This window comes from Esox lucius, chromosome 7 (assembly GCF_011004845.1).
Source record: "Esox lucius isolate fEsoLuc1 chromosome 7, fEsoLuc1.pri, whole genome shotgun sequence".
In the NCBI taxonomy this organism is placed as follows: Eukaryota; Metazoa; Chordata; class Actinopteri; order Esociformes; family Esocidae; genus Esox; species Esox lucius.
Genome location: NC_047575.1, coordinates 19,014,268 through 19,027,597, shown reverse-complemented (window position 1 = coordinate 19,027,597; position 13,330 = coordinate 19,014,268). Strand labels below are relative to the sequence as shown.

Below are 13,330 nucleotides of genomic sequence, written 5' to 3'. Positions count from 1 at the left end.
CTACAGTGGGGAGAACAAGTATTTGATACACTGCTGATTTTGCAGGTGTTCCCACTTACAAAGCATGTAGAAGTCTGTAATTTTTTTCATAGGTACTCTTCAACTGTGAGTGACGGAATCTAAAACAAAAATCCAGAAAATCACATTGTATGATTTTTACAACCCACTCTCTTCCCTTTGCGTACATGTAACACGGGTTCACACTTGACAATTTCATGCTATGCATACGCCAAAGTACTTTTTTGCGTGCAGTTCAGACGCGATCTCCTCCCATTAAGAACTATGGTGAATAAATGCGATATTAAAGTTTTACCTTTACCCTTTTACGTTCTTTCAAGAAAAAAGTTCATCTACGGCTTTAAACGATTAGTCAATCTTCGGGAAATTTGTGCGTTGATGATGGTGACGTCACATAGGTTTCAGTTGGTGCGTGTCAATGAAATGATTTTATTGACCATTATTATTGATGGTAGGAGATTGCGTCTCAACTGCATGCAAAAAAGGACTTTGGCGTATGCATAGCACGACATTGTGTGAACCCGTGTTATATGTACGCAAAAGGAAGAGAGTGGGTTGGATTTTTAAGTAATTAATTAGCATTTTATTGCATGACATAAGTATTTGATCCATCAGAAAAGCAGAACATAATATTTGGTACAGAAACCTTTGTTTGCAATTACAGAGATCAAACGTTTCCTGTAGTTCTTGACCAGGGATTTTGGCCCACTCCTCCATACAGACCTTCTCCAGATCCTTCAGGTTTCGGGGCTTTCGCTGGGCAATACGGACTTTCAGCTCCCTCCAAAGATTTTCTATTGGGTTCAGATCGGGAGACTGGCTAGGCCACTCCAGGACCTTGAAACTCCTTAGTTGCCCTGGCTGTGTGTTTCAGGTCGTTGTCATGCTGGAAGACCCAGCCACGACCCATCTTCAATGCTCTTACGGAGGGAAGGAGGTTGTTGGCCAAGATCTTGTGATACATGGCCCCATCCATCCTGCCCTCAATACAGTGCAGTCGTCTTGTCCCCGTAGTGTGTTACTAATGGTTTTCTTTGAGACTGTGGTCCCAGCTCTCTTCAGGTCATTGACCAGGACCTGCCGTGTAGTTCTGGGCTGATCCCTCACCATCTTCATGATCATTGATGCCCCATGAGGTAAGATCCTTCATGGAGCCCCAGACGGAGGGAGATTGACCGTCATCTTGAACTTCTTCCATTTTCTAATAATTGTGCTAACAGTTATTGCCTTCTCACCAAGCTGCTTGCCTATTGTCCTGTAGCCCATCCAAGCCTTGTGCAGATCTACAATTCTATCCCTGATGTCCTTACACACCTCTTTGGTCTTGGCCATTGTGGAGAGGTTGGAGTCTGTTTGATTGAGTGTGTGGACAGGTGTCTTTTATACAGGTAACGAGTTCAAACCGGTGCAGTTAATACAGGTAATGAGTGGAGAACAGGAGGGCTTCTTAAAGGAAAACTAACCGGTCTGTGAGAGTCGGAATTCTTACTGGTTGGTAGGTGATCAAATACTTATGTCATGCAATAAAATGCTAATGAATTACTTAAAAATCATACAATGTGATTTTCTGGATTTTTGTTTTAGATTCCGTTTCACACAGTTGAAGTGTACCTATGATAAAAAAGTACAGACTTCTACATGCTTTGCAAGTAGGAAAACCTGCAAAATTGGCAGTGTATCAAATACTTGTCCTCCCCACTGCATACCTGATCATGGGCTCCACTTCTGTGGAAGAGCAGAGAGCCATATGGGCTTCTAAACATGAGTTGTTATAGACGTGTGATACAACATTTCTGACGGGATGCAGAGTTATTCACATATGCTGATGTAGGATGTGATGCTGTCAGCGTATTTATACGTGTTATCACTGCTGCCCAAGAATATGCCCCAATTTGTAGATTTCCAATGGGTTCGTCAATCCATTACTGCACTGTGCATTCAAGACATGGCAGTTTTCAGTCTGTACGTGGGGATGAGTTCAGGCATCACAGGATCTGAGTCACCTGGGGAATATCTTGTTGAAGGCGTGTGGTTAAAACTATTATGGTCACCTTACAATTTGAATTAGATTTCCACCTCAGTTATCATATGGTCCAGTTGCTGGGGTGACGCAGGCCCTTGGGAGTGATGTCAAATACCGCCAAAACAACAGAATAAAATTCACAAAGTGAGTAATAGGGTTCGCAGTGTATGAACATAGTTTCTAGATCAGGAGAGCAGAATTTAGGCATAAAAATAGACCAACCTTGATTGACAAAAAAAACACACTAGTCCGCCCCATTGATTTATTGCACAAGTCCACCTCACGATCGACATGATAATGCTGAAAGGTGGATAATTCCACTGCAGGTCGAGAATGGAGTCGTTTAGCCAGGGTTCCACGATGCAAAGGTTAGTGTTGAGAGGGACGTTTTTTTTGTGTATTAATCACTAATTCTAGCTGTTCCATTTTGTTGCTGACATTTGAAAACATTTGAAAGGAAAAGACCACGGAGGGCTGGACTGAGTACTTGTGTTTTGAAGCAAACCAAAGCCCCATGTCTCAGATTCCCTGTCAGATAGACACGGCCTGAAATCTGACTTGTTGACAGTGGAGTTGTACATTATATATTGTCCGATGATAGCATTTCGGTACATAACCCAGCTGGTAATGTGTCTAATGTTTAATAGTGCATTCTGGGTGAAAGTATCTGGGTCCTGAGGCTAAACAGTGGAGAAACACTAGTCTGAACAACTCATATCACTAAAATATGGAATTTGTACAATGCTGTGTCTATGCCTTTCCTATGCTACATATTTTATAGGCACCCACTTACAGTAAACTGTTTTCCAGAGCAATGCTATGCGAGAGAACATTCTCACTCTTTCCTTGCCTCTCCCTGGATCTCTCATCCCTCCAGCCTGTCAGTCTGTTTATGGACAGTTTCAGTATAAAAGCTGCCTCACAGACCCTGGCCTGTCCATTAGTCTCCATAATATGTCAGAGCTCCACACTGGGAACAGTAATAGACGCATTATGCTTGCTACAGTGGCTCCCTGGCCACAGATCTAGGCAGAGACAGGGGGCAAGATAAAGGAGAACGGGTCGGACTGGCCAGAGAGAGAATTCACTGACCACAAAGTGGAAATCATCAATGCCGCTTTCTATCCTCATATAAAACAAAGACTGTAACTAATCCTCAAAGACAATCAAAGTACTATGATTCAGAATGGCTTTTGGCGTTGATAATATTGGCAGTATCTATTATGAAGCATCAGCTTTAATAAAACAGTAGCCACTTTTATCTGATTGATCTGAATAATTTTATATTGGTGGATTAACAGAATGGAAAATATGAATGATGGTCTATCTGACCAGAAATGTAATAATAATGTAATATTATGTGGGAAAACTTGAAGTGAGCTTTCATAATGCACAAGAATGTAATTTAAATGTGCATGGCTTCATCAGAATAGTCTGCATATATCCGAGTTGCTGAACTTAACCCTTACCCGATGTTCTTAGAATTCTGTAGAAGTTCTAGATCATCTGAACTGCAAAATTACACACACAAAGTATAGAAAGTACATTTAGCCTTATCTAAATGTAACTGAGGACGTCCTTTTTCTGACACTCCTTTCTCAGGTAGATATAAATGTTGGGTGCATGTTAATAGTTACGTCCGTCAAAAGTTTTAAAGGGAAAATTCTACAAATCATCTGCAAGTTATTCATAAGAAAAAACATTCCAAGAATGAAGACCAAAATATAGACCAAGTTTAAGGTGAAATTGCAGGGGTAATATTCATGGATGTCAATTTTCTGTTACTGGGTATAATTACCATTATTAAAATAATTATGTTTCTTGTAAAAAACACATTTTATAAGTTTGAGACCCATAACTGGGAAATCCGATATGCTCATGTTGTAAAGGTGACATGAAATACAATTTTAATGATTTCAAGTCGGACCGTTCACAGGGATCAATGAGACATGGTATTCTACCTTTTGAGCAATCGGGTCCTAAGAAGCCAGTGAAGCAGTGGCAGTGACCTGCGACACATTCTCCGTTCCCTTTACAGTTGGTGGAGCAGCCGTCCATAGTTTCTACAAGACAGAGAAAGTGTTGAATGACTCTACACTGGGTGAGACAGAAACATATAAAATAGAAATTATACCAAACTCAGGGCATAAAGACCTTTAACACAACAATCCGTTTTACTTCCAGAACAGGCAGGAGAGCATATTAAGAGAAATACATTGGCTTGGCTCTCAGCAGAAGCTTACGTATGGGTGACAAAAGGTCAATTAAGGATAACAGACTTGACAGTTCCTTGCTACAAGGAATAGATGTCATTATGATTATAAAATAGCAGCCTTTTTAACTTGTTCATTTTGGTGCAGTAAAATAAATCCTTAAAAAAACAAATTATGCTTATTTGCATTAATTGTAAATGGAATACCTGATTTGCTTTTTTATTTTTTAACCACATTAGACTACGGTACATCCTGAAAAGAAAATCATAAGTATAGTTTTTTTTCTCAGTTGTAGTAATTAAGACTTCATTACAAATCCCGCTGCATAGTGCTGCAATATTAATTAGTGACTGTGACTGTGGAGAGGTACAAATGTACGTTACACAACGAGGAGCTACTTACCGATGGCAGTGCTAAGAACAAACACTTGTTCCATTTTCTTGCCATCGTTGTAGAAGGCAAGGTACCAGGTTCCAGCATCCATGTACTCTATGAAGCCCGTCTCCTGGAGGGAGGCCAGGATCAGGTTCCTGGGAGACGCGTTGGAATCCTCTGCCACCATCTGAACCTCCTGTTTGATCAGCTGCTTCCCGTCTAGGAGCTTGACAAAGTCAAACTGCAGCAGGAGAAGAAAACATCTGATGAAACATGAGGCCAAGGTTCGGGAGTCAGAAGAGCGGGGATGTCACGCGCCCCCTGGTTGGGCATACTGACTGAACGCGTTCCTCCAACATTACGGCATGAGCATCTTTCTCTGGCCATAACCAGAAGTCATCGTGTCCTGCCATTGATATGAAAATGACCTGAACTGAACCATATGCAACGGCCCTGAGCTGCCTTCTGACTTTGCCCTAATGAGCATGATGAGGAGACGGGCCCCCATGCTGCATTGCTGGATTACCAGATGAGTAGGATATGACAGCAGCCTGCGGCGGACACAGTGCCTTAGCCACACCAGTGTCACTCATGTTTGTGTGCTCTCAGAGACAAGCAGGGACCAGGGCTGGTATTATGCCGCTGTGGGCTGGTGACGGCATACACCAAAGCCTATCCGCCTGCCGGGCTCAGAGGGATGCCTGGCTTCACCCGACCACCCGTTCTAAATAATAAACTCGGAGCCGGGTGCGACCAGGTCCGTAACTCCAGCGACATGCCCCTAGGCCTCGCAATCACTATATGGCTCAGGTCCTCTTATGAGAGACAAATGATCCCCCACGGAACAAAAGGAAAACGCTGTTTGTAATTCAGTCGAAGCGCCGGGGTGCCATAGCTGTCGGGCTCCTGCATTTCAAATCATCAGCAATGCAAAGCAGCCAACGAGGAGGTAGAGGAGGCAGTCCCAAGACCTCCGTAATTTACTTCCAGACAGGGATCAGCACATGATGTCACACGGAACCGGAAATGGCCACTGTCGTTTCTGTTAGAATCCCCTCAGCGTCAATAGTGACAAAATCTCCTGGGAAGAAAAGAAAGGCGGAACCGTGCGTGCCACCCAGGGGACCGACTCAGATTAATGACTAAAACATCCTATTAGGATTCATCATGCGGAAGCCTGTTGGGGTTGCTGGGGCCGGTGAAACAGCCTTGTGACAGATGAGTCACTTGTGTGGAGGTCTCGCCGTGACCCTGAGTGCTCAGCCCCATGACCTGCTGGGTATTCTATCAGCAGAGGTAATAAAGGCCCGGTACGGGGGAACATATGTGGGACTGCATGCAGGGGCGAATAACTTAACCGGTGTCAGTCGACCTGGGTGACAGAGACAACTAATGATGGCCTGGGATAAGTCAAACCCACTGAGACAGGACTTGAATATTGTCCAACATTCAGTTAGCATTATATATGGCAAAATGTTATGTCTGCATTTGAAACCAAACTTTTGTTGTCTGTATTCACGCACCTACATATGCAAATGCCTATGCAAATTAGCCCACAATAAGGAGGCTTTAATTGAATTACGACAGGTCTTAATTTCTTGACGGATTTAAACTGTTAATCTTAGATAATATCAATGCTAACAAGCAGTGATTGGGGAGTTGAGGCAGTTTACTGACATCACATTAGTTCCACTAGATATTCCCTTAATTGCATTAAGTCCAGAACTATAATCTGTACGTTTTTATATTAAGTCACCCTTTCTACTAGTTTATGCAACTAACACAATAATAACTGTTGTATATCTGGTTCTTTACCAGGTCCTGGCCTATTTCAATAATTAGATCAGGAAGGTTTCATCACTTGTGGAGTTGATGTAACGAAGTGACATTTTGGCGTGCAGAATCTGCATGGCAATTAACTTTGTGTAATTAAGAATACTGGTTACATAGTAGATCAGGAGAAAGGTTAATAACATTCATTCTAAAATGGGTGGGTCAAAATTAGCATTGTAATTAGCTGAAATGGTACTCGTTATCGTCTCATACCTACAACCATACCGACGACTGAAGCACATCCGGCAAAAAAAAGAATTACGGATTTTCCATGCCAACTGCTTCTTTGCTACACACTTGGAATTACATTCAAATCTCCATGTAAATCAATTTAACAAAAATGTTGTACAGCTATTACTGTTATTGTTTTAATCACACATAAATTCACAGATACTAAATATAAAGTGTTACCCAGTTAAGTATACGCTCATCGTGTGCAGTCAATACAAGTACTGGTAGGCAGAAAACATAATTCCAGCAGATGCAATGACTGGTGAAGTGCTCAGTTAGAAAACCATAACATGATGTGTGAGTTGGGGTGTGTTTCAGACAATATAAAAGTTGATGTTGAATTACATAAGAGTATGAATGTTGGCGTGATGCTCTTGTGTGCCTGACGTAGGTAGAAGATACAGAACCTGCGTGTGTGTTGGGGGGATGTTCCTCCGCCCATAAATCCCCAAGAGGGCGTCCCGTGCCAGGGAGATGTTGAACTTCACATACTCTGGGTGGTGGATGGTGATGTGGAAACGCCAGAACAGTCCTGGGGGAATGGCCTGCATCACCTGGGTACCAATGTCCACTTCCCCTCGATCTATCACTTTACCTCTCTGGAATAGCTCCTTATCTACATATAAACACACACACATACACACACACACACACACACACACAGACAGACACACATACATAAACAAATGAGAACCGAATTCATACATATTGGCTACGGGCCCCTCTTCCTTTATCACATAATGAGATAAAAGGCAGGCAAATCTGTCTCATGTCATTGCCTCGACCAATACTTCATCCTACTCAGTCCTTTCAGGAAACATTCCTATCCTCATTTTCTGTTGAACTCAGTTCAAGCTGGCGCTACACTACTCTGAAAAGGAATAAACACGCCCGTCTAATATGCTGCAATACTTGTGCGACTCTAAGAGAAGAGCAGCAAGCTATCGGATGCTTATACACGTACCAACACCTCCCACATCCAGGCGGGAGCTAATTATTCTGCGCTGATAACCTCTGGTGTCAGCTCTCTAGCAGGTACGCCAACACACTTGGGTGTCACATTATTGATTCCCTCTCTCCTGGCGGGTAACATAAGATCAGTTCAGCTCGGCTACTACAGTACTACAGTACATGACGCTGTGTGTTGTTTTTCTTACCTTCACATTATTGTACACAGCCCTGGAAACTGAATGCTTTAAATATCCTCTAGTTCCATAAAGGGAACTTTGAAATAAATCCAAATGCACACAATTGCAATTCCATTGATAAAGATGAGCAAAACCATGCTATTTAAATAAATACAGAGCTACTGTTTATTATATTATTTTACACAGACATGTTTTGAAGATACTGGTTGTGCCATAATGTGTAACGGATCATGATAAACACATATCAAAACCGTCAGGCAATATCCATTGTAATGACGATATAATCTATGCAGTCCAAACTCTAGGTCCTGCTGGCAAACTGAGGATTGTGCTCAACGTCTACCAACATGGTTTGAACTGGCAAATGACCAGATGTATAAATCCATAAATCCAATCACTGATAAACATAAAAATACTTAAGAAGAAGGGATCTTATTCTGCACTGGACAGGATAAAAAAATATAGAATTGTGTTTAGAAACTTTAGCAAGACAAAACAACTCACATATAACTCAGATATATTATCCCGCAACAAATAGAGACACGAACATCATGTTCTCAGCCTTCTCCTGTAATGATCCAAATCCCTGGTAGGAGGTGCACTGTTCATTATTAAGTTCATTATTAGGGGGTATAACAAAACACCAAGTAATGGTTCAAAAAATCTCTGGATTATGCCTTTAATAGTCTTTGCGCTTGTGCTTTAATACTCATAGACAAATTAAGGTTCAGTCTCTTTTAAATTGGATGAAGCTCAGGTGTCTCTAGTTTTGGTGTTTCAAAGCCCTTCTTTTTAGATGTGTTGTATACAATTATGTATATCACACCCTCAGTTATGGATGTTACAGATTCAAATGGACAAATATTGTCAATATATGAATCCAAATACTACATTATAACACATTTCATGTAGTTTGGAATGTTTTCAATAGGTCAGTGGAAAACATTGTACATTAGAATTTCTAGAGAATCTAGAGAATCCTTAATAAAACACATCATTTTCAAGATATCTGTTCCAGTGAAAGTCTGAAAAACATATAACTTTCACAAATAAATGTGGTGGATGTACAAACTTCTGAAGCTAAGCTACAGTATAATAAAATATTATACATCCCATATACAACTGCTACGGATGTTACAGAATTTTCACAATGCTAAAAAGGTATACTGACAAAAGAAATAAAAGACAGAAACCAATTATAGATCATGTAATACCTTGATGAAAGAAGGCTCTATAGAGACATTTACAAGAGGATGACATCAAGGTGCCTGCTGTACAAATACATGTCGTGTGCTCATTTTTATCAAGGGTGCAAATTCTAGACTTTATTGTAACTGTCTAAAGTCTAGACATCGGAGGACATGGATTGATCACACTGTAGCCTTGACGACAACCTTGCGAAAAATCTAGGTTTTGTAGAAACTGTGTTCTTTTTTTCATTGGGAAAAGCTTCACCAGACTGGAGCAGGTGTACAATGTAATGGCGGTAATACTGTGTTGCTCCCAGAAGGCACAACCACTGTAAAGCTGAGTGAAGCTGTTCAGGAGAGACAGTGTTTGGTTTGGTGCCCCTGCCATCACAGAACCCATCACACGCTAATGAAGGCATATCTGACTTGTGCCTCTCCTGCACGGCATCTCACCTGCCACTTACACTGGGTTCAGAGGAGGGTAGAGGAAATAATTCCAAAAAATGCTTCAAAATAGTCTGACATACAAGTACATTAATTATAATAGCCTAAGGGTTATTCTCATAAAACAATTATTCCAGCAATCCATTTTGAATGCAGTGGATCCTTATTTTAAATTAGAGTAATATTTTTCCCCACATTTTAATAGACCGAATAAAAAAAAAAGCTTTTTTTACTTGGGTTCTTCTGTTGACTGAGACAAAGCAAAATAAGCTATTATTATTCACATTAATCTATATGATATATGCTGAGAATAATCTAATTGCTATTCTAAAGAGCCCAATTAAAGGGGACCAATTATATATAAAGGACTGGGCCAATTCAACATCCTATGGGGAGGTCAACTAAACAATGTCCCAATGTTCTACAAAAAGAGAGAAATGACAATAAAATATATATTATTATCAACAAAGGAATTACAATTGTTTTAAGCTTTTATTACGTAAAATACCAAGACATAATGTAATTGAGCATGCCCGTACACAATGTGCGTTTGTTTTGGAGAACAGAGAGGTTGGAAAGGGAGCTGGCTGGAGAACCTATGGTCTGAAAGAGTTAACAGTGATGCTGTGGGCTGTAGCCTGCTAGAGGATTAAGTCACGCTCTCTTACTTTAATTAACTGCCCATGAAGCTCCTCATGATTACTTCATAGTCAATGCATGCTAATGTGACCCAGCACAGCTATGCTACATTGTGCCAGCCACAGAGCACACAGCCTTATACTGTGTCAATCCAGCAGTACTACCCGCAGTGTTTCCTATTCCTCCCCATGGTAAGAGTAGGGATAGATGTATCAGAGGGCTATGACATGTGAATACTGAAACTCAGACACCAAGCTTTTACTGAGATTCATTATGTGCTTATGCAGGGGCAATCCAATATTTTCATAACTGATTTGATTTTAATCTACTCTTAAACATTGCCCTAGTTGCAGAGAACATTTTCTGGTTCACGCACTTATAGAAATAGAATTGAATTATGTGGAATGGAACTGAATTATTTCACTCATTGTCGATATGGAATTGTACGTCTGCTGTATTTGGGGCCCCAGGGTTGGTCTGGTGTTATTGGAATAATTCTATTTTTCTATCTCAATGATTCTATGATTTTATTTTTCGGAAGTGGAAAATTTCTATAATCAGATCTTTATCGTGCTAATGGAGGCAGTGCCCTGCGAACACATGAGGAGTTTTCACTCAGGGATGACCCGTGCATAACCCACCCACCTAACTACCACACTCTTTTATCTGAACCGAAATACAGCATCACAAGAGGGAAATCATTACTTCTTTCTATTGCATCTAGCTCACTTGTTATAAGACAATAGGTTTATTATATACACAGAGGTGGAGAAATAGCATGGGAGCCCACGGTTAACCTGTTGAGATAAAACCCTCGCACTAGCTTGTGGTTTTCAGTGAGGTAAAACCCATTCCCTGGCCTGGGTTTTATGATCTAAGTGAGATAAAACCTGTTCATAGCCCTGTGTTCTATGATCTAACAGTGAGGTAAAACCCATTCTCTGGCCTGTATTTTATGGTCTAACAGTGAGGTAAAACCCATTCTCTGGCCTGTATTTTATGGTCTAACAGTGAGGCAAAACCTGTTCACTGGCCTCTGTTTTATGGTCTAATAGTGAGGTAAAACACATTCAATGGCTTGTATTTTATGGTCAAACAGTGAGGCAAAACCTATTCACTGCCCTCTGTTTTATGGTCTAATAGTGAGGTAAAACACATTCAATGGCTTGTATTTTATGGTCAAACAGTGAGGCAAAACCCATTCACTGGCCTGTTTCATGGTCTAATAGTGAGGTAAAACACATTCAATGGCTTGTATTTTATGGTCTAACAGTGAGGCCAAAACTGATCACTGGCATGAGTTTTATGATCTAACAGTGAGGCAAAACCCACGCACTAGCTTCTGTTGTGTGGTCTAACAGTGAGGTAAAACCCATTCAATGGCTTGTATTTTATGGTCTAACAGTGAGGCAAAACCCGTTCACTGGCCTGTGTTTTATGGTCTAATAGTGAGGTAAAACCCATTCAATGGCTTGTATTTTATGGTCTAACAGTGAGGCAAAACCTGTTCACTGGCCTGTGTTTTATGGTCTAATAGTGAGAATAATAAACTAGAGGTTTCTTAACAGAGGCTAAACCATTGCCCACAACCACATACCTTTGTTGGTGTTGTTGAGGCCGGGGAGATCGAAGGGAGTGAAGGTTATGTCTATGCTCTCAGAGTCTCTGTCCAGTTTGCTGAGTCCATTCTCATAGAGCTGCCCATCCACTGGCTGCAGGTGCCAGGTCAGCCCAAACAAGTGCACTGCTGTAGGGGAGAGCCATGGTGCCATGGTTTAGCATCAGGCGGAAAGATTAGCGCTACAGAGAGACATTCAGGGCAACCATCATTCAAACTTAAGAGTAAGAAATGTGATTATACCTTGGTGCAGGAAACAAAGTGACTAACTACACTATGGTGCTACTGGTTCCTGCACCATGGCTGTATATCAAAATTGGAGTTATTTGACAGTGAACTAGTCATTAGAGCTAAGGAGAGAGTCTCCTTATTAAAGCACAGAAAAACAATAGAACATCATTAGTGTGCCATTTGTCTCCTTCATGACAACGTCACTGTCTTTTTATCTACCACACCTTAATGTGATTAAACAAACCCCAAACAAGTATCTTTAGATACAGGAGTGGTAAATCACCATATGAGGCTTATGAAATCAAATGCAATATTTATAAGTAGCTGTCTAATCTCCAAAGGAAGAGGGGATAAACTATGAATAAAGTAATTGAATAAAGAAACCAACATGGTCAAAATTAAACATTTATTTGATGTGAGGCTGAAAAATTGAATTAATTGAGAATGATTCCACTGCCACAATGTTTGGCTCCTTGTCTCCAAGATGGTGAGGCATGTGTCAAAACTCAGCTCCCTCAGGTTATTTAGTCCCATTCTCAGTAATCCAAGGAGCATTTCGAAGAATGGCAGAGCCAGTTCCCTACTGGCAGAGTAAGCATTCAAATCCACTGGGAAAAATGTTCTGGCATATAATTTGGAAGTAATCATTATTTTTATTTTTTTTACATTTCAGATAATCCAGTATTTGACAAACACATCACACCTCTCACGGTTCCTCAATCCAGACTAAGATAATCACTCCATTAGGATGCACCACAACACTAGTCCCCATAATAAAGTAGAAGTGTTAAAACAAAGGTGAACAAAGACCAGACACCGACAGAGACAGGCACCAACACATTTCTGAGCACAACACAAGCACCTGACTGCCGAAAGGAAGAGGGAGACGAGGCTAATTAGCAACTAACTACTATGTATACCACCTGATTCAAAAACCATAATAAACCACAAACCCAGCAGGACTCTTCAGCACTGATTAGCCATGGTGGAGACAAACAGTGGGATTTGGAAAGGTGCTACTCTAACAGCCATTCACTCAGTATTGCTGCATTTAGACACGCAGATCAATGTAATTCACCCCTGACCGCTTCAAAGCGCTTTCTTATTCATCTGTCTTTGAAGCGCAGCAAGGCCAGTCATATTGGGGGAAGGTCTTAAAGAATGCGTGTTGAAAAAATATATTTTTTTGCAGCCAGCTGAGCGGGAATGCCTAATTAGAGTGAAAGTAGTTCACACCAATCTGCATCTGTTTTACATATTCAGTGAAGGAATAATTGATAGTATCTGCTTTTAAAATGTATAATGTGTATAATGATTATGCAGTTTTTAGAGGGAAGAATTAGATTAAAACCTTGTCCTGTACTTGG

The 13,330-nt window shown here is 40.8% G+C and overlaps 1 protein-coding gene across 1 annotated transcript in view; it reads right to left on the bottom strand.

Moving 5' to 3' along the window:
* Window positions 1-13,330, bottom strand: part of tenm1 (teneurin transmembrane protein 1) — a 228,936-nt gene that overhangs the window by 50,916 nt on the left and 164,690 nt on the right. Inside the window, 4 exon segments of the mRNA XM_020048425.3 lie at window positions 4,003-4,104; window positions 4,657-4,870; window positions 7,101-7,309; window positions 11,712-11,861. Coding sequence (XP_019903984.2) covers window positions 4,003-4,104; window positions 4,657-4,870; window positions 7,101-7,309; window positions 11,712-11,861 — 675 coding nt within the window.